This window comes from Thalassophryne amazonica, chromosome 1, assembly GCF_902500255.1.
Source record: "Thalassophryne amazonica chromosome 1, fThaAma1.1, whole genome shotgun sequence".
In the NCBI taxonomy this organism is placed as follows: domain Eukaryota; kingdom Metazoa; phylum Chordata; class Actinopteri; order Batrachoidiformes; family Batrachoididae; genus Thalassophryne; species Thalassophryne amazonica.
The window spans coordinates 158,071,970-158,099,205 of record NC_047103.1 but is presented as its reverse complement, the minus strand read 5'-3'; the positions used below and the strand labels follow the sequence as shown (position 1 = coordinate 158,099,205).

Sequence of the window (27,236 nt, the reverse complement as noted above, 5' to 3'; positions counted from 1 at the left end):
ATTTGGTAATTTTGCTTTAATGTTTGAACATACCATATGCACACACTGGACTGCCCCTCCTCAAGCATCAGTCCACCCTCCCATTTTTAACCAAAGTTAATTAAATGGCCACCCGAAATTAAATACTTCTGTGACCCCAACACACCATAAAAATGAAAAAAAAGAGAGTTTTCACAGTGTTTTTCTTGTCTCTTCCGCATCTTTCCTGTGACGACATCATCAGTGTGCACTGGTAGTGGAACTGAAGTTTATCTTAAAATGTGCTCTTATTTTGATAGACTCTTGTGCAGGCAAACAGGAAGTGTTCCGGGGCAATGGCTAGCTTTGTGAAGGTTAAGACACTAGAAGTTCTAGCGGTAGCCAGAATTTGGTGCTGAATGCCCTGGGCACTCCGATGTGCGAATACAGTGTATTAAATTAAATCTGTGTATTAAATTAAATCACTGTATTAAATCCCAGATTTAATACAGTGTATTAAATGTTTTATTTATGTATTTGAATTTTTTTTAATTTTTTATTCATTTTTAATTATTTATTCAATTTTATGTTGACTTGTTTTATGTAAGGCGCCTTGAGACGGCTTTTGCTGTGATTTGGCGCATTATAAGTGAATTAAATTAAATTATGTACGTACAATATAGGGGTGCCAATAATTCTAACCAGGACTGTATGATTGATTGATTGATTGATTGATTAGTTTTATTTAGCATCATGGCAACCTGAGTAGTTAGCTAGCATAAACAAATGCTGTGTCACTCTGAGATGATAAAATATTTTCCACTATCATAAGAGAAAAATGTTATCTTAAGATGTAATGTCTTATCTGTTTTTAAAATGTAAAGTTTTGTGTTCATTGGTACTGAGATTTATATGATTTCTTTCATATACTTGATCCAAAACCATAGTTAGCTATCAAATTCAGCTTTTAAAGTTTGGCTGCAACCTGTTCCTTCCAGAAATGTGTTACCTGTAGCTAGCAACCTCCGTGCGTTCATGTTGGGTAAAACATAGACGTCTCCAATAATAAGACTAATGTTGTCCCTTCAAACTGCAATTGCACAAATGTTGTACATAATTAAAAGTTTTTAATGTTTCTTCAAATTGCATTAATCTAAAAAATAAATACATAAAACATAATAATAATAATAATAATAATAGCAATTTGCTAGCTATTGTGACCACTAGCTTGCTAGCTAACTAGCTTAGTGCATTAAGTACTATTAGCCATTCCTGATGTTTGCTATCCCATATGTAGCAGAGAAGAATTTTCTTTCAACAAAACAGATCAGATCTATGCTTGAATCTCCGATGTGCCTTCTAGCAAATTGTAGTTGAACTTTTAAGTGTTTTTTTTTTTATAAAAGCATTCTCTATACTACATCATTATGAAGCTGTATAACGTGATGCAAAACTTGAACTGTGCGCAATTTCTCCAATCACAGCCATAGAAGTCTATAACATTTTCTGGGTTGTCTGGATGTCTTGGTGGCTTTCCTCACTCTTCTCCTCTATACAGCCACTCAGTTTTTGAGAACTGTCTACTCCACATAGATTTACCATAGAGAGCCATACTGTTTTTATTTATTCATAACTGATATAAATAAAGTCCAAGACATAATCAGTGTTTTGGTAATGTTCATGTATCCATCCCCTGACTGAAGAAAACTGGATGTAAAAGAGATGTGAGATGTGTTATATACTAAAGGGGGCACTTACTCACACCATCATTTTGTCTTTAAGATTTGTATTTCTTTTAATTCATGATGTAGAGATTACTTTTCACTGTGAGTTTAAGGGCAGAATTTTAATATACAAAGCCTAATTTTTTTTTTTTTTTTTGATGTCCTAAAACAATTTCTAAGATGTAAAAGCTCAAGGGGGCAAACACTTTTTCACACCACTGTATATACATTGAGGTATAGTGTTTAATTTTAATTTTATTTATTATTCTGTGAGGTTGTCTGCAGTAATCAATTCATTATTCTGTTAAGATAATTATGACATGCAGAATAATTCCATCAATCTGTTGATATACGATGTTATTTGAAGCACAAACTGGTGCTTTATTAGGAATGTGGTTCAGTGCAGTCAGACCACTTAGAAACCAAAGATACAAGAAGTTAGAGGTGAATCGTAAGAGCCAATTGATGTTGTTTGTTCACCGCCGTGCTCGTGGAAGCAAAGGCCCGTGCACCAGCTTGAGTCTGGTTCCAGTTGCACCTTGGTGGAAACAAGTTGGTGTCAGACCATTTTTTGTGGGGTTAAACCAACATCTTCCCAGCACTCGCCTCTTTCCTTCTTCACGGCGAGCTGTTGTCTTATCTGAATCCAGCTCGTATGTTCTTTATAAGATTCCAGCTGCAGCTCACCTGTCACACATCAACTCGCTGAACTCTCGCTGGTTTCCGGCATTCCCTGTCTCACACGACTCAGGAACGCTTTGATCACATTGGCTGGTTGCTCAACAAAACCGCTGAGCTCATCTCCTGTCTGGGAGACAAAGAGTCAATTAAAAGCCAGCATGTTTCCTTCTTCATTGTTGTATTTCACATTTCGTCACGTGAGTCTGTGACTCTGGAAGATACTGTTTCCAATCCCAATATGTGTGGAAGATTACAAATCCCTGAAGCGATGGCTTTGAAAATATTCTTGTTTATGAAATGTGTACTGCAGCTGGCTCCATCAGCCAGATGTTAGTCTCATCAAAATTTGAGGGTCAATGTGTTCCAGATCCAGAGTTGCAATTGTTACACCTGACATATGTCAAGATAGATCCGAGATTGTTTTTTTATCCCACATGGTGGGTAATAAACAGTATGTGTGTCCGCCATGTTGCATGTGAGCACTTTGAGAATATACTAGAAAGTTGTTAAATTTGGAGGTTTTGTTTTTGAAAACTAATGTAAGCAAGTTCAGAAGTTTACAGTCCAAACCCCTGCTTTGGTACCACTGTCCTTCAACTGCTCCCCTCAAATCTTTGATAATTTCTATGCCAGCTTATTCCAGTGAAGGTTCATAGGGGACTGGATCCTATCCCAGCAGTCACTGGGTGAGAGGCGGGGTGCACCCTGGAGAAGCCACCAGTCTATCACAGGGCATAACACGGGGAGAAGATGCAAACTCCAGACAGAAGTATCCCCGAAATCTGAAGAGCTGCTTGTAGAAATGATGGTTGTGCCCCATTTGTGTTGAAATATCTTTCAGATATGTGATAGCGGTTGGTCCCTGCTCCCTACATCCGTCACAGATTTCAGTAAAGTCCAGCCAGATGTGGCACCAAGCACTAGTGCCATGCGTTGCCACATCCACCACACCACTGAACTTCCTTGGGTCCTATATGGCAACCACCCAGGCAGACAATCAGTCAGTAACCATTTATCTGCCGCAGGCAAATATAACACGGGCGTCCGCTTGGCCTTCTTCAGTTGCTGAGGTCTTCAACACTGAGGCATCTGTGTGCTGGATCATGTACAGAGGAAAATGCCATTTGGCTGAAATGTCATTGGTGATGGTCCATCACAATGCAAGTCAGACTCCTTATTTGAGTTTGTAGAAAAACTGTTAATTTGACAGTCTTTTCAGCAGAAGCCAAGGGTCCTTCTCCAAAGAGACCTGAACCACCATGACCTGAAACAAGTGTCACTGATCACATATTTAAATGTGTAACTTGAAAGGTAAACATATATGTCCACCAGGGGACAGATGTATGTTGAATCCCATTTAGTTGAAGTCCGTCCACCTCTGCTAATGTATTTGTGATTTCAACATTGTTACATCTTGGTAGAGAAACTCAGACGATATCACCATTTAAATTTTCCACATTTTTGTTTTGGTATTGTTCCAGCTGAGTATTTGGTCCTTTTTAAACATCTTTGTGCCGTTCCCATGTTTATACTACTGCATTCTTGATATGGGCAGTGGTGGGCACAGTTCCGTTAATCTGCTAATTACTGAAGCTAACTTTCTTGTTAGCGGATTAGCTTTTCAGCTCACTTCAGAAACCATCAGTGGACCAATTAGCTTCCGATAAATTTAGTTCTGATAACTTTTAGACCACTAACGTTTTTTTTTTTTTTTACATAGTAACGGTGAAAAACATTTGTAAGCCTTGTTGGCTCCTGTCTGCTACGTATTTTGCAGCAGCAAGGGAGTTGAGAGGAACTGAGGTCAACTCTACCCCAGCAGAAGGAGTCTGGCCGCCAAGCTGCCACAAAAAAAAAGTCATTTTCTTTGACAGCATACAGTGGTCCAGCCGTGAGGCAGATGTCTTGAAAAGGAAAGCAGGTTTGACTTGTGGTTTTGATTTATAAATCAAATTAATCCGGATAGAATGACTACATTAATGTCAACTCTGTCATTTGTACAAAGTGGAAAATGTAACACATATAAATTAATTTTAAAATAATGCACTAATTCTGAAGTTTTGAACATTTAGCACACAGAGATACCCATAGGGATTATGGGTAAACTGAGCTGTTTCCCACTGCCATCCGGTAGATGGGTCAAAATGCATAGAACACTGCCATCTATTGGTGCCCGGTTATGTCACACGGTTGTTGAATCACAACAAACAGACTTTTCGGTTTTGCAAATACCTTTTTTTATTTTTTTACAAATAAAAAAAATTACATTTTACAAAAGCACATTAATCCTCCTGGGTCTAAGGCCTTTTTTGGCCATTTCTCTCGCCTGGACTTTTTTTTATTATGCTGTTATAACACCACCTTATGAGCCACAATCAAGAGTATATACCCTTTTTTCAGGACAAGCTAAATTTTCATAATCGACACACTTTGTTCTATTTGCGTGAAGGTAGAAAAAGGTATAGAACAAGAAATGCAAAGGAAAAATTTAGGTGAAAAAAAAATCTTACAAATTTTTAATAGAAAAACACACTAAACACCAATGAATAAGCAAAGTCACAGCTGAAATATGATCTTGGAGGTCTACTTGACCAATGTGCAAAATTTAGAATTTCTGGAATAAGAAAAAAAAAAAAAGCTTTTTTTTTTCCCAATAAATTTTTTAAAAAAGTCACTCGTCCTGACAAATTAGGTGTGGTGGTACTAAAAAAAAAACAGTTCTTGTCAGCCATCAGGCACAGAGGGACATCACATAGAAAACACTTGGGTGGGTGGGGGATTCTTCAGGCTGGACAGGAGACGTAGGTGGAGATTCTTGAGGCTCATCACTAAAACAAAAAAGAAATAAGTTACTTTGTGTATCTTGTAATACCTCTCATTATACTATTATTATATTATAACAGTATCGCATTTACACTGTAATCTCACAAAGACAAGTCAGCAAATTTATTGACTTCATCCCCCAGGGGCCACACCTAAGTACCCCCATCCCCCAGGCCAAAGGTGTGAAAAAGTGTGACAGACAGGAACAAAGGAGCTCCAAATAAACTCCCAAAGTAAAAGTCTGGCGCACACGGGGAAGATTCTTTTCCAAATGGTGCGTGTGGTCAAATGCTTAAGCAGGATACCCTCGTCTGCGGTGGATTTTGTGAGAGTCATCTGCCTTTCTGACCCAAAAGCAAACGATCTAGTGTGTTTAATAATTTCTGCCTCGTGTGACAAATGACTCGCTGTATGCGGGGGGGGTGGGGGGGTGACTGAACTGCGCCTGTGCCACGACCTGTGTACCCCGCCGCCGTGTCACGTGTCATAAATAACATGGCGGAACACATGGAATTCCCGTTGTCATCAGATAAAGATGATATGATCGGTCTTTTCGCTGTATTATTGATTCGGAGATGGCGTCGAAGAGGAAGATCTGCTTGTTGTAAAACCTGGACAAGATCTTGGATAAAGAGGAGAGAGAATCAAGGGGCATACAGTAATTTGGTCCAGGAACTAAATGCCGAGGATCCAGAGACATTTCGCAAATACTACCGGATTGATCGCCAGTCCTTTGATGAAGCTTTTACAGTCAGTACACATACATTACAGTATATGCGTGCATACTAGTGTATGCGTGCATACACTAGTATGCACGCACGCACGCACGTTCATATTGTTTACACTGCTGAGCAGAGGAAAACTGCATATTCTCCAAAACAAAAAAGCATACACTCAAAACAACATAATAGACTGCTGTTTATCATAATTTACTACAGATATAATAGTTTTACTGCACTTCTTATTACCTATAATAATTGGAAGTGGCTATTCGCACGGCCACCGTGTCCATAACTCTCATTTGGCTATTCACACGGCAAGACTGGTGGTAAAACTTGGAACTACTTGTATAAACAAATGTAGCGGGATGAAGGACCCAGGTCCTGATTGAAAAGACGTTCCCGCTAGCTTGGCTAACGGGGAATTCCCCTTTGCCTGACCTGGTAGAGGAATGGTCTTTAGTGCGAGCCGTCCAGGTTTGATACCATTGCCATCCCGGCCACGAAGGTCCTGCGGTCACACAAACATACTGCGTTAAATAGGGTCGGCCTTTTGCCACCAGAGTCTTGCCGTGTGAATACTGGAATGAGTGTTCTGGACACGGCCAAAAAAAAAAATCAAAATTGAAAAATATTCAATGAGTTATGACATCTTGAATGCAGTATGTTTGTTTATAAAGTAGTTTCAAGTTTTGCCACCAGATTTGCCCTGCGAATAGTGAAATGAGAGTTATGGACATGGCCGAATAAAAAAAATCATGAAAATTGAAAAATATTAAAGGAGTTATGACATCTTCAATGCAGTATGTTTGTTTATACATGTTGTTCCAAGTTTTGCCACCAGAGTCTTGCCGTGCAAATACATACCAGAGTCTTGCCGTGCGACTAGCCAAATGAGAGTTATGGACACTGCCACCGTGCGAATAGCCACGGTCATAATAATTTGGATACTCACTCCTCAACTGGAACCAAATGCACGAGATAGTCCAGCTCCTCGTCGGTGTAAAAACTCTTCTCACCCGATGAGCCTGACTCGACATCACTGTCGTCAAAAATCTGCTGCAAAGCTTCCTGGATGGTGAAAGTTTTCTTTGCCATTCTTGCTTCTTCCAGAAAAAGTTTATCAGATGGTTGCGGCGGTTGGGGCACATGGAGTCACTTACTTATTTTTTCATAGTAATTGAGTCCAGAGCCGTTTCTGGTTCGTGACGTCATTACCGTCACTGTACTGTTTGTGCCGTTCTGTAGTATATCTATTGTTTGTGCAGTGCACGTGTGTAATTGTGCACAATATACTTTAATATCGACTCGTTATTTTCAGGATTTGATCGCATTTATAGCCGTAAAAATTGTCAGCCAAGTGACTACAAGCATACAGAGTCAAAGCAGATCATTCTCTTGTTGACAAACAACCTTTGTCATGAGTATTTTGTGCTCTGATTGGAGAACCACGCGTCACATGTGTAAGGTGCACGCTGCCATTGGACAGGCATTTTCAGAGCTTTATAAACACAGGTTGGGGAGGAACAAACTGGAAAGCGGAGACATGCTGAAAGCTTGAAATGTCAACTTTATTCTACAAAAAAAAAAGTAAGTTGATAGTTTCTACAGATCAAAAGATGCATGTGAAAATGTAAAGCATACTCTCTGAGGTAGTATATGACCTCGTCGACCTCCGAGGGTTTATTTGTAAACACTGACACACATTACATTAACTTGTTGGTTTTTACATAGAATGAAAGAGTCAACCAATCAGTGTGAGTGGAGGCTCAGTTTACCCATAATCCCTTTGGGCATCTGTGTGTTAATGTTCAAAACTTCAGAATTAGTGCATTATTTTAAATTAACAGATATGTGTTATATTTTCACTTTGTACAAATGACAGAGTTGACATTAATGTAGTTATTCTATTTATAAATCAACACCATAAGTCAAACCTGCTTTCCTTTTCAAGACGTCTGCCTCACGGCTGCACCACTATATGCTGTCCAGGTAAATGACGCTTCCCTACAGCAGTGGGCAGGGAGCACAAAGACAGAAGTGCAGACTCATTGGCTGTGTTTGGGTTTGTGATCGCCTTTGATTCTATCAGAAGCGTTGGCGGTGTTTAAACTCAAAATTGGCCTGTTAGTAGCTGAGAGTGTACCGGAGACAATACTGAAAGTTATCGGTTAGCTAACTTTAGTTTGCTTCCGATAAATTTTTTTTTTTTTTTTTTTTTTTTGGTGCTTTAGTGTTACAAAAGATAACTTTTCAATTAGCTGATTAGCGGTTATCGAAGCTAACTTTTTAGTTAGCTGTGCCCACCACTGGATATGGGTATAGCAGGACATGTGACTTCCTACGTCACAAGTTGTGCTTTTATAAACAAGTATGTTGAGTATATTTATCCACTCCTGCCATATTTCTCCATGTACTGTGGAGTTGCGTCAGGAAGGGCATCCAGCGTAAAACCTACGCCAAGTCAACATGCAGATCCACCTTGGATTTGCTGTGGAGACCCTGAGCTCAAACAAGGGAGTAGCCGAAGGGACTTCCTATTCTGCATATTAGTCTAACTTGGAGCTTGTAGACGTCTTTAAACATTGGGAATTGTTGCAGATTGCATCACACAAAGCTAAACCATCATGAAGTGATGCTAAAACAGCTAACTGATCATCTGCAGAGGAATGGTCTATTTGAAGAGTTTCAGTCAGGTTTTAGAATTCATCATAGTACAGAAACAGCATTAGTGAAGGTTACAAATGATCTTCTTATGGCCTCGGACAGTGGACTCATCTCTGTGCTTGTTCTGTTAGACCTCAGTGCTGCTTTTGATACTGTTGACCATAAAATTTTATTACAGAGATTAGAGCATGCCATAGGTATTAAAGGCACTGCGCTGCGGTGGTTTGAATCATATTTGTCTAATAGATTACAATTTGTTCATGTAAATGGGGAATCTTCTTCACAGACTAAAGTTAATTATGGAGTTCCACAAGGTTCTGTGCTAGGACCAATTTTATTCACTTTATACATGCTTCCCTTAGGCAGTATTATTAGACGGTATTGCTTAAATTTTCATTGTTACGCAGATGATACCCAGCTTTATCTATCCATGAAGCCAGAGGACACACACCATTAGCTAAACTGCAGGATTGTCTTACAGACATAAAGACATGGATGACCTCTAATTTCCTGCTTTTAAACTCAGATAAAACTGAAGTTATTGTACTTGGCCCCACAAATCTTAGAAACATGGTGTCTAACCAGATCCTTACTCTGGATGGCATTACCCTGACCTCTAGTAATACTGTGAGAAATCTTGGAGTCATTTTTGATCAGGATATGTAATTCAAAGCGCATATTAAACAAATATGTAGGACTGCTTTTTTGCATTTACGCAATATCTCTAAAATCAGAAAGGTCTTGTCTCAGAGTGATGCTGAAAAACTAATTCATGCATTTATTTCCTCTAGGCTGGACTATTGTAATTCATTATTATCAGGTTGTCCTAAAAGTTCCCTGAAAAGCCTTCAGTTAATTCAAAATGCTGCAGCTAGAGTACTGACGGGGACTAGAAGGAGAGAGCATATCTCACCCATATTGGCCTCTCTTCATTGGCTTCCTGTTAATTCTAGAATAGAATTTAAAATTCTTCTTCTTACTTATAAGGTTTTGAATAATCAGGTCCCATCTTATCTTAGGGACCTCGTAGTACCATATCACCCCAATAGAGCGCTTCGCTCTCAGACTGCAGGCTTACTTGTAGTTCCTAGGGTTTGTAAGAGTAGAATGGGAGGCAGAGCCTTCAGCTTTCAGGCTCCTCTCCTGTGGAACCAGCTCCCAATTCAGATCAGGGAGACAGACACCCTCTCTACTTTTAAGATTAGGCTTAAAACTTTCCTTTTTGCTAAAGCTTATAGTTAGGGCTGGATCAGGTGACCCTGAACCATCCCTTAGTTATGCTGCTATAGACGTAGACTGCTGGGGGGTTCCCATGATGCACTGTTTCTTTCTCTTTTTGCTCTGTATGCACCACTCTGCATTTAATCATTAGTGATCGATCTCTGCTCCCCTCCACAGCATGTCTTTTTCCTGGTTCTCTCCCTCAGCCCCAACCAGTCCCAGCAGAAGACTGCCCCTCCCTGAGCCTGGTTCTGCTGGAGGTTTCTTCCTGTTAAAAGGGAGTTTTTCCTTCCCACTGTAGCCAAGTGCTTGCTCACAGGGGGTCGTTTTGACCGTTGGGGTTTTACATAATTATTGTATGGCCTTGCCTTACAATATAAAGCGCCTTGGGGCAACTGTTTGTTGTGATTTGGCGCTATATAAAAAAATTGATTGATTGATTGATTGATTGATTGAAGTGACGCATGCCAAGCACAGTATTTATGAAGATTAAGCTCATTTGGTCATTTCACATCATTCAGGTGTCCGTCGCTAATGACACAAGCAGTGCAAGCTCACCCAAGGCAGCTGCTGGTCTCCATTATCTTCGCTGCTCTGAAACTTCCTGCTGAGTCAGCAGCAGCAACAAGCACCACACAGAGATGTGCTGGTAGTATGTGCCCACTCACCAGAACCTAATGGGATCGTGTTGGGTTGGAAGCCAAGAAGACATCAGGGCCCCATTAGGGAGTCATATAAACATAGTGCTTATGCAGGCCTCTTTGCGGGGGAAGCTTGGGAAAGAAGTTAGATTGTATATTGTCTCCCAGCAGCCATATCACTGCAGTACGTAAAACTCACAAATCACATTCAACATGTTGTCTTATGCAGGACGAGGTGCCGTGAGAAGTTGAACTTAACAGCTCTATGGAAGTTTTCTTGGGCCTAAATAAATGCACCTCCGTCAAAGTCATAGAAGAGCTACAGTGAAATACCGTTTCATTGAATTCAGAGCTGAATTAATAAATTAGTTAATGAACAGAGTCTCGTAGTACTCTATGACTGCAAGCGTGAATATCAGCAGTGCTTCTTTGCAGCCTATAGGATGTTTTTGCAAAGTGTTCATTTGACTCTGGGACACCCAGAGAATTTACAAGATCACCAACAAGTTGCTGGACACCACAGCAGGAGTATATACAGGTGATTCTTTAACTACGGGCACTATTGGCCTTGTAAGTGTAATTGCCTTACCATTGCCTTACAATATAAAGCGCCTTGGGGCAATGCTATATACATGTGCTCTGATGTCACTGTTTATCTCCATAGAAACTACCCAAACAATCTTTCATACAAACTGTTTAGGGACATTACAGTGTTGTGGTGGAAATTACGGCAATAGTGTGGGACAACTACATTTTGTTTAAAAAAAATCAAAACAGTTGTATGACATTGAATACCCCAATTATGTTTTGATTATTTTACTGATATTTTATTCAGAGATATTTTAAAACATTAGAAAAAACGTTTATTTACCATTCATTTTTATCATTGAAGATCAAAAGTCTGGGTGTGGGACAAGCACAAAACGGCAATATTTGCATATAATGATGCTGGAAAAGGTGAAAAAGTCATCATAGACTACTAGAACAAATTTCTTAACACACTTTCATTGTAAAGATAACTATAAAAGTGTGAAATTTCCCCTTTTTTCTGTTTTCATACAATATGATCAAAGGACATAGTAAGTGCCCGTAGTCTAAGACTCACCCATACACAAGTACTGTGGGTGCCGTACAAAATAGGACCAAAAACTCTGAATTTTTCTCAGTGAATACTGTTGTCAGGGACATGATCTGGCTCCTACACTGTTCAGTGCTTCCATGGACCAGGGGTTTGGTAGATTTGTGGACACTTCGGTGCCTTTGTGTGTGAGGAAAGTTTTACTGGCCTTGTCTTGGATGGATCAATGGATACTCTGATTGCAACAACTTGAGAAACTGAGTGTCTGGGCTTGCAAGTGTCCTGGATCAAGACTAAGGTCCAGGCTTTCAGTGACTTACTGGACTTGGCCATCAGACGTGTATCTGTGTATGGTGAAAGTGTTGAACTTGTAGAGACATTCAGTTATGTCTGTGATGCCAGTCGTGTGAGATCTAGAAGTACCTGGCAAGTGTTAATGGAGTCATAAGGTCCCTGAACAGAGGGGTTTGGTCATGCCGAAGCCTTACCAGGGGAACATAGGTCCAAGTCTTGAGATTCTTAGTGCTTCCTGACTTACTGTATGGCTGTTAAACTTGAATGCCTAAGGCAATGACTAGAGCCCTTTGGTGCCAGGTCACTTCAGAGATTCTTTCAATACCACGGTAATGACTTTGTGTTAAACAAATGGCTAAGAGAACATTAGCCGCAGCATTTTGGCTATGTGGCACATTTGTCTGTGCGCGATCCAGTATGCAGGTGTCTCAGAGTTCAGGACTCCAGCTGCTGGAGATGCCCAAAGGGACACCTGGCTGCAGCACACAGATGGTTACTTTTAGAAGTGGGGACAAATTGATTGACTACCTGGTAGGATACCATCCAGGATCCAAGGTGGTTTTGTAGCGTGGCGATTGACCTGACTAGGTCAGCCAATTAATCTGGCCATTCAGTGCCATTTTTGCATAATCTGCGTCAACTGATTAAAATGCTCACGAGGTCGATTAAACAAAAAAATATATGCTGATGGTTTGGAACGGAATCGGCAGCGCATAAAGTCTGCCGGTCACCACTACAAGAACATTGTGTGGAGCTCAGCATCATCACAGGAGCGTGGTTGCTTTTTTTGCTGACTGCAGAGTATGTTTCAGTCAGAACAAGTGAAACAGTGATGAGACAAAGAGTGAGGCGGTCATAAAATGTGACGTCTTCACTTAAACAAAGCAATTAATCAGACAAAATAAACATTATTGTGTGATTGTTTCACAGAGGTTAAACTGTAAAACAGATAGCGGTATGTATCATCCGTGCCAATTCAGCTGGCCAATACTAATACTGATACTACGGAATAAAAAATGTAAGATACTGATATAGCGATAAAGAAAATCGTTTTCAATAAAATGTCCTAGTGGAACAGCTTTGCTTTGATTTTCAGTGCGTAATACAAAATAATAATAATGATGGTAAATTTTTGTTTTATTTATTAATTTCTTTTTTGCTATACGAGGGCTGTCAATAAAGTATAGGTCCTTTTTATTTTTTTCAAAAACTATATGGATTTCATTCATATGTTTTTACGTCAGACATGCTTGAACCCTTGTGCGCATGCGTGAGTTTTTCCACGCCTGTCGGTGACGTCATTCGCCTGTGAGCACTCCTTGTGGGAGGAGTCGTCCAGCCCCTCGTCGGAATTCCTTTGTCTGAGAAGTTGCTGAGAGACTGGCGCTTTGTTTGATCAAAATTTTTTCTAAACCTGTGAGACACATCGAAGTGGACACGGTTCGAAAAATTAAGCTGGTTTTCGGTGAAAATTTTAACGGCTGATGAGAGATTTTGAGGTGTGATACTGTCGCTTTAAGGACTTCCCACGGTGCGAGACGTCGCGCAGCGGTCCCAGGCGCCGTCGTCAGCCTGTTTCAAGCTGAAAACCTCCACATTTCAGGCTCTATTGATCCAGGACGTCGTGAGAGAACAGAGAAGTTTCAGAAGAAGTCAGTTTCAGCATTTTATCCAGATATTCCACTGTTAAAGGAGATTTTTTTTAATGAAAGACGTGCGGACGGGTCCGCGCATCGGGACGCAGCCGGCGCGGTGCGGCGGCACAGGAAAAACATCTCCATGTTGATAACCATTTGTAAAATCCAGGCGGCTTTTGATGGCTTTCAGTGGAGTGAGTATATGAGAAATTGTTTAACAGCTGGACATGTTCCAACTTGTCCTTAAGGCTTCCAACAGAGGTGTTTTTCCTGTGACGGAGCGTCGCAGCGGCTGTGAGCCGACGCTGCAATCCGTCCGCACGTCTTTCATTAAAAAATCTCCTTTAACAGTGGAATATCCAGATAAAATGCTGAAACCGACTTCTTCTGAAACTTCTCTGTTCTCTCACGACGTCCTGGATCAATAGAGCCTGAAATGTGGAGGTTTTCAGCTTGAAACAGGCTGACGACGGCGCCTGAGAGTGCTGCGCGACGTCTCGCACCGTGGGAAGTCCTTAAAGCGACAGTATCACCTCAAAATCTCTCATCAGCCGTTAAAATTTTCACCGAAAACCAGCTTAATTTTTCGAACCGTGTCCACTTCGATGTGTCTCACAGGTTTAGAAAAAATTTTGATCAAACAAAGCGCCAGTCTCTCAGCAACTTCTCAGACAAAGGAATTCCGACGAGGGGCTGGACGACTCCTCCCACAAGGAGTGCTCACAGGCAAATGACGTCACCAACAGGCGTGGAAAAACTCACGCATGCGCACGAGGGTTCAAGCATGTCTGACGTAAAAACATATGAATGAAATCCATATAGTTTTTAAAAAAAATAAAAAGGACCTATACTTTATTGACAGACCTCGTATTCACGTGTTCCTGCAGTTTCATTGGAAGAAAAAAAACACCTAAAACTCACAACTTCAATTGCAACGTTTTAGAAAAGCTAGTGCAACATCATAATATATCAAAATATAACAGCAGCATATTATAAAAAATTAGAAGCAAAAAACAAATTCATGTTGGAGCACCTCTCTGCTTCAGTTTTGCCAATTCAGGTGCACACATCAATGCTGGATTAATACATTACTAGATAAAAACTGTAAGACTTAAACTCCAGACTTTTCAAAGCTCAGTATAGTTAATTTTGCTGCTTGCTGCTCTTAATAGCATATACAATGTTTTCTGTCTATAATTAATATTTTCTGCTGTGTTTTAGTGATGTGTTGAGAAAGTCTGCCATCTCTGTTTAATCCAAACAATTTACTATTGGTTAAACAGAAATATCATTACAGATTGGATTGGGATTTATCCAACATGCCCGGTGTCGCCGACCGAATGGTCCCTCCAGAAATTGGTACACTTATTGCATCTGTGCATGCGTCATTAGCCATGGTTCACGGATTAAAACCTCGTTTCTGCTTCAAACTGCACTCCAGCCATCATCTATCTCGGCCACAGATAGCTGAAGCTTTTGTAACTTCCACATAAATTCAGCATTATTTCATCATAAAAGGCGGCGGAAGCGATCAGAGCTTTGCGGCTAAACGAGCTACTAGCTGATGCGTTCACTGCGCATTGGCCATTTCAAAGCGTCACGGAATTTTGCAGAGTTTCTGCTTAAAACGGCCTCGTTTGTGCTTAAATCAGATGACAAGGTAAAACCTTGTCATCTCCATCTCGTAAAACCTTGCCATCTGGTTAATAACCATCAGATGACAGAGTTTTACCTTGTCATCTGATGGTTAATAATCCCATTAATCCATTTGATTGCTTTGGGTGAAGAGACTGTTTTAGACGCCTGCACAGATGATGACACATGCGCAGATGCAAAAGGCAGATCTATTTTTAGGGGCGGACCGTTCGGTCTGCGACACTGGACCAAGAAAAAACAAAACATATCGGCTTTATATTCCAGCCGTCGGCCATCCTGCTGTCTAAATATCTGTATCAACCATTGAAAAACCTGTATTTGCTGATCATGAATTAACATGAGTTTAACAGCAGGATCCAAACTCTCCAATCAATGCTGATACATTAAAGTTATTGCTACCAAAAGAGGTAAGACACAGAAGTTTGTTGACTAAAATAAGATTAACCTCCTCTGTACCAGGATAAAAACTTTAGCCGGGTAACGCAAAACTTTAACCGACTAAGCGCTTTGTGAAACGACTAACGTCAAAAAAATTAGTGATCTTATTTGACTAAACATGATTAGACAGCTTTATGAAACCGGGCCTAGTTGTTCTGCCCTTTTTCTCACATGAGCACTGCTTACTTTTGTGTTTCTGTAGCCTTTAATTCACACACACATACACACTCACTTTCTTGGAATTTATTCTCGGATGACGACTCTGGTTCTTGACCGATTGAACAAATAAACCCCACGTTGATCTGTATCTGTGAAAACTACATGTGGGTGGAGCCGTTTTATAATCTAATAATCTGTCTGCTTGCATGTGAAGGTTTTGGTTGTGTCAGGACAAGGCACGTTCAAAGCACTCGAGCCGCACTGTCACGCTGCACTGATGCTGTGTCTAATAGCGGGCGGCGAGCGCCACGCTCTGCTGAGTGGGTAGAGTAGAGAAAACCAAAACTACGTATCCCAGGGGGCACTTTGGCATCGGTACATGGCGACTTCCTGACCGTGGGCTTTTAGTGATACCCATTAGGAAAGAGAAAATGTGGTGTGATGTTAACAGCACATTTGGTTTTAAATGCGTGTTAAGGAGCGTCACCAGTGACGGTGCAACTTTTAAGAGCTTTTTTTTTTTTTCCTCTAAGTGTCGGCCATCTTAGATTTTCAAACATAGGTCATAGGAGGAAGTACCTACCCACAAATGAACAGACAGCATTTTTATGGACAAAATTCTCATTGGTAAGACAAAATGACCAAATGTGAAATTTGGAGTGTTTAACAATCTTTGATCCTGGGATCCCCCAGGAAGAGTTAGAGGACCTGGCTCAGGATGGGGAGGTGTGGGATTATCCGCAGGGTCTATTGCCACTGCAGTTTGGATCCGGATAATCTGCAGAAAATGATTATGAAAAAAATCTAGGACTCCTGTTATATCTTCAAACAACATTCTTCAGTATTCAGTTATATCAGAATAAGTTATTGTAAGTTTTAGTATTTATAGCTTGGGGGGGTGTTAAAGGTGCTGAATGTACATAGATTGTGCTCAGACTCGGCCCATGGCCATTCATTTGGCGTTTATTCGAGGGCCCGGCCCTCAAATTAAAGCTGTACGGCTTTTCAAATTTCACAAAACTGATAAAATTTAGTTTCTACTGAAATCCAAGAATTATTATGTCAGTTTATTTTTGAAATGTGTTACAAAATTACAGCTCATTTTAATGAACATATTTACCTGGAGGGAATTCCATAATGAATATTTTATTTTCCTGTTAACGCCGTCTTCAGGAGGAAGTGCACGAGGCTTTGAAATGACCAGAAGTCACCTTTGACCTTGCATGATACACGTACATGGGCGTGCGCACTAACCTCCGTTAAGATGTTTTTGGTTTCAAAAACAGCATTTTTAGATTTACAAGTGTTTATTTCTCACTAATGTTTACAAAATATATGAGAAACATTAAAGTTGTACAAAAATAAGCTGTCTCGGAGCATTTTCAACCATCTTGGTTTATTGTGTTCTGACGTCACTGTGGCTCTCTACTCTGATTGGCTGTCGTCGTGTGCTTCGCAGCATCCCTCACGTGAGTCTAGGGAATCCCCCATGTGATGACGTCACTATCATAGACTATATGGGTCACTACCGAACGTAGCTCATGGCCGTCTGTTCGTTTGCATTTTTTTCCCTTCGAGGGAACTATTTATGTTTTTGTTTTGTTTTTTCCCCAGACAGTGCAAATTTTTATCATATTGGCAATGGCATATTATGAATCCCCTATTTAACCCTTTAATATCTTCACATTTTTTTCAGTAGAATGTAGTTGATATCAGTATGCTCTACCAAACAGCTGAATCGACCATTAAAATTCTAGTGGTGCAAAAAAGAAAAAAAAATGACTTAAATCTTAAAATAAAACCCAGTGGCAGTACACCTTGAATTTAGACTTATTTATGATGGGGATAACATCATGTCTATCACACTGGAAACATCCTTGTGAGTTAGTGGCCACTAGATGGTGCCAAAGTTGAGTGGGATGTACAGACCTATAGTGGCACCTGGTGGACCACGCATTTAACAAATTTACTTGAAATGGCAATCACAGCGCATACTAGCGTTTTTCAAGACTGAAATGTTGGTTTTTCAGAATGCAGGCAAATGGAGAACCAACCAAAACTTCTCAGTTGCCCTTCGTACCTTTGTATCACATTCATACAAGTAACATAAAAATGATAAAACTCAAAATGATTCATGCTGTTAAGCCTCTGACGATTTTAAGTCCAGACTGCCAAAGATTTATTTAATTTTTTTGCCACACTAAGTTTCATATTTTGGTCACAATGGATGATACTTTTGATGGTGTCTATGGTCACCAATGGGAATTTCCTGCAAAGAAATTGGTGTGTGTTCATTTGGTGGTTGGTATTTAACTGTGAGCCCAATTTGAGGAAAAAAAAAAAATCGGAGGTGGTCACCGCCACCACCACCTAAAGTACCGTGTTAAATCCTTTGATTCAAGCCAATGTGGTTTTGGTGTGGGATCTGAATGTGAGATTTTCTTATGAAACTGAAATTCTAACTCCAAATCCTGAAGGATTTTGAATTTTTGTTTTGGTAGTTGTAGAACACTGTGTTTCCCAGATAGTGTCTGATTGTCTACTGCCATTCTGTCCTCCCACCTGGATCTATGACCATATCCAGCAAATTTCATTAGCAGTCAGTCATGTAAACAGATTTGATCAGATCTCTCGTATAAAAGTTGCAAATGCACAAAACGTACTGTCTGTGTCTAAGGTCTTAAATAACAGATGCACTATACATTCATGTGTGGATCATAGTCAGTATTTTTTTTGTTTTGTTGCCTTTTTGTTATGAGGTTTTGGAGAAGCCTAGGCAGTGAGTGTACATAGATGACATAGTTTGCTCCTTCCTGTTTGTTCTCAAAAAGTAATAAATTCTATCCCATTTTAAGCCACACACATAAAAGAACATCTAATGACAACAAACTCATTAAGAAATGATACGCTTTGATGCGTCAAATCATTTCAAAAATCAACATTGTTTTCCCTATGTAATATCCCATAGGTGTGTCCGCCACCTGCTGGATTAATGATGGATTAGGGGCAGGCGTGGTTGTCATGGAGACGGAGGGGGTGTTTTCCCACAGAAATGTAATAATCACAAACAAAAATGTTGACTTTATGATGGTTTAAAGGTGGTCATGTTCTGTCATTCACTTAAAGGTCACAAGTCCTCACAACCCTGCAGAACGGACTGTGTTATTTAGAAGTCACATAAAGCTTATAATAAGCTTGTCAGTTTTTTAAATTTCCAAAGCCTACGTCTGGTACCAAGGCCACCGTCGCTTCTTGATAGTTTTAAAATGTAGCTACTACTCCACTCTATTCAGAACCAGCACAGAAACTAATGATATCTATTGTAGGTAGGGCCAAACCTCCTGACTATTTGTTTTGTAAACGAGATTGTGAATTTTTGTGTTATTCGGACAGCAAACCAACATCTAAACAAAGTCTGATTCACGTAGGCCCAGTCGCCCGTCTGTGTTGGTGCTTATCTCTGGATTCCGTAGCATGAAGAGATGGAGAGGGTATGAACCTCCCTGGACAGGACCCCAGTTCATTGCAAGTTCCTTCCTCAGCCAAAGCCTGTTTACATCTGGGTAGAATGACCCAACAAACAGATATGGGGAAAAAGCAAAAATTCTGGTGTTGTGGAAATGACTCAGGGGGACTCAGAAAGAAATTGAGTCCCCCACCCCCATGCCCTATGTGCCAAGTCAGATTCATTTTACTTGTCCAGGTAAATTTATGGTTCTTTGGAAAGTTTTTTCCTGATGCAAAAATGTGAAATGTTCCATGTGCAGAAACCTGGATCCTGATGATGTTTGGACCCTCTGCAGTATAACTTTCAGCTGCACCCACATTTATGACATTTAAGGTGCCTATTAATCTCATTATTTTGCAGAGCCATATGTTCCCATTCATGACTCAGTTTAGATTCTGGACTAATAATAAAATAAATGAGGATTTCACTTCGTATTCTCCATACGGTGCTTGCATGCTGGAAAAAAAGCTTCGTGTTCATCATTTTAAAAAGAGAAGTCTCTAAAGAGCTTCTCCATCTGCTGTGCAGGCCGTTTCCTTTTCTGTTTATCACAAGCATGCTTGCGGTTTGTTATTATGTTTCCTTGCTTTCTTCCTCTTGTAGTCAAGATGCCAAAACGCTCCAGAAACATAGATAGGGGATCTTTGTTGTTTGCCCTTTGGGAGCTCTGACAGCATTGGCGCCATGAGTTCTGCTTTGTTTTTTTTGTTGTTGTTTTTGGTCCAGTTCTACACTCAGATGTGTGGTTTGGGCCGGCTGTCGCACAGCGGCGCTGCTAATTAATAGCAGATGCTAAAAGCAAAGCGGCAGCCGCAGGCGTCGTGTTGGAGATGCCTCAGTGTGTGCTTTTGTATTTTTTCCGATGTGTTTTTGCAGGTGCTGTGGGACTCGTGAAAACCAGTAAGTGAAGTCACTGCAGCTATTTAGCGCCGCAGGTGTCGGTAATAAGGCTGCTGAGTGGAAAATGCAGAGTCCGTCGTTTTTGTGCGTAATAAACCTTGTGTGGGAGTGTTTTTTGCCAAACGTTAGGCGTAAACCCCGCAGAGGCAAATCACAGCAAACATGTTTTTGTGCGTTCTAAAGGCCGTTTTCTAATCCCACTGCTGTTTTTAAAGATGTTCAGAGGGAAGTAAAGATGACGACTGGTCCAAAACTCTATACTATACTACATAATACTGTACGTCCTGATGCCGTGGTGGAACTACCAGAATACTTTCTGGCCATTTTGGTGCTTCTGGGAAAACATCTGATTGTTCCCTATCCGTAGTTCAAACAATACAGTTGACTGATCAAATGGTTATTTAAATGTTCACTGATTACTCCTGTGTGTCGAAGTGTCTGACAAATTGCTACCAATCTGCTGGTGTCACAATCCAACCCCTCAACCCACTAAAGGATGAAAGCATAATGTTGACAGTCTATGATGCCACAGTCTGAAAGGTGTGTAATGGATGATCGGGCACCGGTAGTCTCATTTAGTGATGTGCTGTTCATGACTGACCAAATTTCAGTCAATTATTCTATTGAGATGAGTGAGTGAGTGATTCTTTGTCAAAATGTGGCTCCCCGTTTGTTGAGATTTTTCCCCAATGTGATGCAAATCCCCATAGTGAAGAATAGTAGTTCCCTTGTGTGGAACAGTTTCAGCTATTTCTCATTTGGCGAGGAAGCGGCAATAAACAAATACGTCCCGTACCTCACCCCAGAGATTCTGGTTCTCCCTGTGTCTTTGTAGTTTATATATGTATATAACATGTTTCTTCTGCAAAGCTGTCATATTACATCTATCGCCGAGGAGCACTCCTTGCTCACACTTCACGCCCTCCAGACGCCAGTTTTCCAAACACGTGGACTGTGCGAGGTGCTTGTCCTGCTGAGGTCAGCTGCTGCGTGTCTCTGTGTAAGAAAAGCATTTAGTGGAATTTCACCTTCTGTTTGCAAAGCTGGACTGCAAAATAGGAGCATTTAAACAGATACGTTCGTAAGGGCTCAAACAGAACTTGAAAATCCAAATTTTCACCCTCATGGGCTTCCATTCATTTTCTGCCACTTGTCCGGGTCACGGTGGGAGCAGACTAAACAGCTCATCTCGCACTTTCCTCTCCTAGCCAAGTCCTATAACACTTCCCAGGGGATCCTGTGGCATTCCCAAGCCAGCTGGGACATATAATCCCTCCAGCATGCCCTGGGTCTTCTGCAGGGCCTCATCCTAGTTGTACGTGCTTGAAAGACCTCCACAGGAGACAACCAGGGACAGCCTCATCAGGTGCCCGAACCACCTCAAATGGTTCTTTTCAATGCAAAGAAGCAGTGGCTCTGTTCCAGATAGTCGAGCTTCTCACTCTGTTCAAGAGTGTGAGCCCAGATACCTGATGGAGGAATCTCATTTCCTTGGCTTGTATCTGTGACCTCACTCTTTCGGCCATTACCCAAAGTTCATGACCATAAGTGATGATAGAAGTGTAAATCGACTGGTAAATTGAGAACCTCGCCTTCAGGCTCAACGGCTTTTTTTTTTCTTTTTTTTTTGGAGCATGTTAAACTGATTTGAACGTGGGGATGTTTTGCACTAAAACAGTTTCTATTTAGTTCCCCTATAATGGGGTCATATTGTACAAAATATTACATATCGTTGTAGGTGCACACGTATATCTTTAATTTAGGTCCAATTTCGACTGTGACAGTCAGAGTTGTTGTGGTGACTATTGACCATGTCCTGTATAAAAATCTACTCACAAGACTTCTTTATGACAACACTGATCTCATTACGACACATAACACACAGTACACCTCGAATGAACCGAGAACCACCATAATTTAACATGACATCATCATCTACATAATCATCTACCTTCTACTGAAAAATGTGAGGATATTAAAGGGTTAAAGTGTGATGTTTTATCACAAGTGATGATCAGTTTTTGGCCATTCTGTAAAACAGTCAGTAAAAGAAGGGTGCGTTTTGGAGCAGGATGGGGGATCTTTCTCAAGGCCACTTCTTCACACTCTGAAGTGCCCTTCACATGAAGGACCATCTCCTTCTCTCCAGATGCTGTTTCCTCACCTCATCCCTTCTTCCAGCTGAGCGTGGTGGCAGCAGGCCACCAGTCTGTAGATGAGAGCTCCACTTTACCACAGCAACAGCAGATCAATAAGCCAGAGTCCAAATGACTGATGGCCAGACCGTCAGGTGACCTGTGCCGATACCTCTACTGACGATGATAATTCCTTCCGCAATTAACGTTCAATAATCATTTCACAAGGAAAAATGAGAAGGGAATCCCAACAATGGGATTTTTTTATTGGTATTTTGTGGACATTCCTGCAGATTTAAACTGCAGGAATGTCTTTCAGACATAAAGACATGGATGACCTCTAATTTCCTGCTTTTAAATTCAGATAAAACTGAAGTTATTGTACTTGGCCCCACAAATCTTAGAAACATGGTGTCTAACCAGATCCTTACTCTGGATGGCATTACCCTGACCTCTAGTAATACTGTGAGAAATCTTGGAGTCGTTTTTGATCAGGATATGTCCTTCAATGCGCATATTAAGCAAATATATTTAGGACTGCTTTTTTGCATTTGCGCAATATCTCTAAAATTAGAAAGGTCTTGTCTCAGAGTGATGCTGAAAAACTAATTCATGCATTTATTTCTTCTGGGCTGGTCTATTGTAATTCATTATTATCAGGTTGTCCTAAAACTTCCCTGAAAAGCCTTCAGTTAATTCAAAATGCTGCAGCTAGAGTACTGACAGGGACTAGAAGGAGAGAGCATATCTCACCCATATTGGCCTCTCTTCATTGGCTTCCTGTTAATTCTAGAATAGAATTCAAATTTCTTCTTCTTACTTATGAATAATCAGGTCCCATCTTATCTTAGGGACCTCATAGTACCATATCACCCCAATAGAGTGCTTTGCTCTCAGACTGCAGGCTTACTTGTAGTTCCTAGGGTTTGTAAGAGTAGAATGGGAGGCAGAGCCTTCAGCTTTCAGGCTCCTCTCCTGTGGAACCAGCTCCCAATTTGGATCCGGGAGACAGACACCCTCTCTACTTTTAAGATTAGGCTTAAAACTTTCCTTTTTGCTAAAGCTTACAGTTAGGGCTGGATCAGGTAACCCTGAACCATCTCTTAGTTATGCTGCTATAGACTTAGACTGCTGGGGGGTTCCCATGATGCACTGAGTGTTTCTTTCTCTTTTTGCTCTGTATGCACCACTCTGCATTTAATCATTAGTGATTGATCTCTGCTCTCTTCCACAGCATGTCTTTTTCCTGATTCTCTCCCCTCAGCCCCAACCAGTCCCAGCAGAAGACTGCCCCTCCCTGAGCCTGGTTCTGCTGGAGGTTTCTTCCTGTTAAGCACTGTCGCCAAGTGCTTGCTTATAGGGGGTTGTTTTGACCGTTGGGGTTTTTCCTGTAATTATTGTATGGCTTTTGCCTTGCAATATAAAGTGCCTTGGGGCAACTGTTTGTTGTGATTTGGCGCTATATAAATAAAATTGATTTGATTTGATATGGTATTGCTAAGTGGCTAGCGTGCTTGTTTCCAGTGTGGAAGGTTTCTGGCTCCTGATTCAAGGCCACCCCTGCTCGTTCTCAGTGTGATGTGGATTTAGGTCAGGAAGGACATCGTGGTAAAACTTGGGCCAAATCAACAAGCAGATCTACCTCTGATCTGCTGTGGCGACCCCAAGTGAAAAAAAAACGGAAATGCCGAAGGGTCTATCAAATTCTGAAAAAAGATGGAGTTGTTGCTATTTGAGAAGGAATCGGCTTGGCCTGTCACAAAAATTACAATTCTGCTTCTGATGGTTAAATACAGTAAATGGACTGCATTTATATAGGGCTTTTTCATCTGCATCAGGCGCTCAAAGAGCTTTATAATAATGCCTCACATTCATCCTGATGTGAGGGTGCTGCCATGCAAGGTGCTCACTACACACCGGGAGCAACTAGGGGATTAAAGACCTTGCCCAAGGGCCCTTAGTGATTTTCCAGTCAGATTTGCGCAGATTTGGACCGAGGATCTTCTGCTCTCAAGCCCAGTGCCTTAACCACTAGACCATCACCTCCCCATGACTAGCTTTAGCTAAGAAAAAAAGTCTTGCCTATCAAGGAGAGTTGTTGTTTTTTGTTTGTTTGTTTGGTTGGTTGTTTTTTTGTTTTTTTTGTCTGTGTGTGTTTGCTTGTTTGGCAGCAGGATATCTAAGAAGCATGTCGAACAGTGGTTTGGTGGAGTGGCAGTCTTTGGATCAAGGAGGACTTGATTGAATTTTTCTTGCAGATATGGATCAAAGAATGCATCTTGCTTTTGATCTTTGAACTAGATTTATTTAGTCCCTGTCCTGCCTTTGACATTTCGTCTTGACCCTTTATTTGTGATCAAGAGGTGGATCCTCCTCTAGTGTAGATCTAAATCAAGGAGTGAATCTTGTTGACAATTGAGCTTTCAACTTTGATCTGGATTCCTTTCATCATGAACTTGCTTTATTTTTTAAATCCTTAATTCAGTTATCCTGATTACAGGATCAAAGTCCTCAGGATCTAAGTGCATCAATCATGATCAAATAATGGTGATTGAAATCAGAACTAAGGCCAGTGATCAGGATCAAAGATGAATAATTATGGTCCGAGGTAGGGGTCAACGAAAGTTTTTTGGGTCAAATCAGAGTGATCAGGATCAAAGCTCAGCAATCAGGATTGCAGTTACATTAGGCTCAAAGGTGATTGATGCAATTTAGAGGTTGGTGATCGAGTTCATAACTCTGCAGTTAGGCTCAAATCAGAGTAATTGGGATAATGATCAAGATCAGGATCTAAATAGCAATCAAAGGAATAATTATTTTGTACTGAGGAATAAAGAGATAAAAGGAAAATGTCAGTGAAGATGTAGAGGGCTGTTGGCAGAGAGATGCGCTCTTTATGTATCATTCTAATAACTGAGACATTAGGTTGAGGAAAAATGTGGTCAGTTGTCGGCTCATTGCTGTAAAACACAATATTTCCTTTTGTTATGTTGATTCCACTCTAGTTAATATCAGACAGAAATTCACGCATGCTTCAAACACTTCACTGTAGAAATTCATTTTAATTTCTGCATATTTCAGTAGCAAATATCTCAAAATATAATCTGTTAAAACAAAATTGTCTCCATGGTGACAAAAAGAATAAAATGGGAAAGTCTGTTTTTTGTCATTTGTGCTGGCTGAACTTTTAACAAGCTTCTGATTGGATTTCTAGTGAATATTTGTTCCCTTTAAATGTGTAAAACTGCTCACTCAAACAGTCTTTTTATTCAAATGCACATTATTGATGAAGTGATTCATCTTTGAGTTTAAAATACAGGCAACATCACAAACAAAATGCAGCCTTTGATGACCGTGATGCAGGAGGACAAATGTTCTTGTTTCTCCACATGTGCGAGCGCCACATTAGCTTTATTCAATTATTCAATAAGCTAATCCATTACGCTCCTCAGTGCGGCTGCTTGGTATCGACGGCTCAGAGGGAAGAGGACGGCGAGCGTCGGCAGCACGCTGCCAGTGGAAGCTTTTGATCGGTTACAACTTACTTAGTCCACCATAGAAAAATGCAAAGTAGAGCCGTAACGATTGTAAGCAGGTGTGTGCAGCTTTCACGTCACACAGATGTCTGTTCCAGGAATAAATCACATGGTTCCAAAGAAGCTTTTTTTTAAGGTTCATTTTTCATTTCATGCAGGTGATGGAGGCTTCTGTTACACTGTTGAAAATCCGGCAGTATGTGGAACTCTCACGTCAGCAGATTTCACACGTCTTGTGTTATTGCTTGTTTTTGTCAGGTACCAGCAGGTGCCGGTGGTGCTGGTTGGCAACAAGGTGGACCTGGAGGAGGAGAGGGAAGTGTCCCCCAGCGAGGGCCAGGCGCTGGCGGAGGACTGGGGCTGCCCCTTCATGGAGACATCAGCCAAGAGCAAGACCATGGTGGACGAGCTTTTTGCCGAGATAGTCCGGCAGATGGACTTCTGCCCTCTGCCGGACCGGAGGAAGGCCTGCTGCCCCACCTGCAGTCTACAGTAGCAGCCAGTCTGCCACCAGAGGAGGTGACGAATGGAAGGAGGAGCTCATCAACACACCAGACATTTCAAAGTGGTTCAGACCCGGCTGTGCTCAAATAATGTGGATCCTAAGACACAGTGCGCAGGTTGGCTCCTGTAAGAGCCAGCACGCGTTTCCACTTGTTTACGAACTGCATTAATGATGCGATGATGAGTCCGTGTAAAGCATAATCTGGACTTATTTCATCTGATTTGTCATACCTCTTTTATTTTATCTGTTAAACTAGTGCTGGATTCCTCTTCTGCACCCTCCACACGATAAACCGCAGGTTTCAAGTTTACCGTTCCTGCACACTAACAATCAAATCTCAGGTTTATGGGGAGTGGTCGCGAGATTTCCTACACAAAAGTCTCGCTTACGCTTGCCTATGTACTGGTGCACATGTCAGCTGATGCGGCGTTATCATATTACCAACACACTTTTGGTATTTATTGGAAGTTGTGCATGTAAAGTTTGCAGCACTGAGAACTTCATTGGCATAAAAGCACCACATTTCATTCCAGGAATTCCTGAGAAGTAGTGGTGGCCACCAAGACCTAGGCTTTGAAAATGAAAAAAAATTGATAAACAAGCTTATTTCAAACTACATCCATCTATCTATTTCCTAAACCTGTTTATGCAACTTAAGGTTCACAGTGGGGGGCGGTGGGCCGGCAATTATGGTGCCTAATCCAGTGGTCATTGGTTAAGAGGCGGGGTGCGCCTTTGACAGACCGCCAATCTGTCACATTGGACGAGTGATTGAGATGTTTTGAGCCTGACCCAGAAAAGGCAGGGCATCATTCTGCATTTTTTTGAATTCTGGGAAACCATTTCTCAGCGTTGCATCCATAACTTCTCAACCGCCCCTCATATATACATATAATAGAAGCTATACCTTACTGAATTTTCATATGAGAGAGAGAGAGAAAGAAGAAATGTCTACT

General features: G+C 41.0%; 1 protein-coding gene across 2 annotated transcripts in view; it reads left to right on the top strand.

Annotated features, from left to right (window-relative positions):
- LOC117516393 (ras-related protein Rap-2a-like) overlaps positions 1-26,604 on the top strand; it is a 50,842-nt gene extending 24,238 nt beyond the window's left edge. For both annotated transcript variants that reach the window (XM_034177372.1, XM_034177371.1), the window contains one exon: positions 26,034-26,604. In XM_034177372.1, the coding sequence (XP_034033263.1) occupies positions 26,034-26,271 (238 nt within the window). In that variant the 3' untranslated portion in view covers positions 26,272-26,604. The remainder of the gene's footprint in view (positions 1-26,033) is intronic.
- Positions 26,605-27,236: the final 632 nt, after the last annotated feature.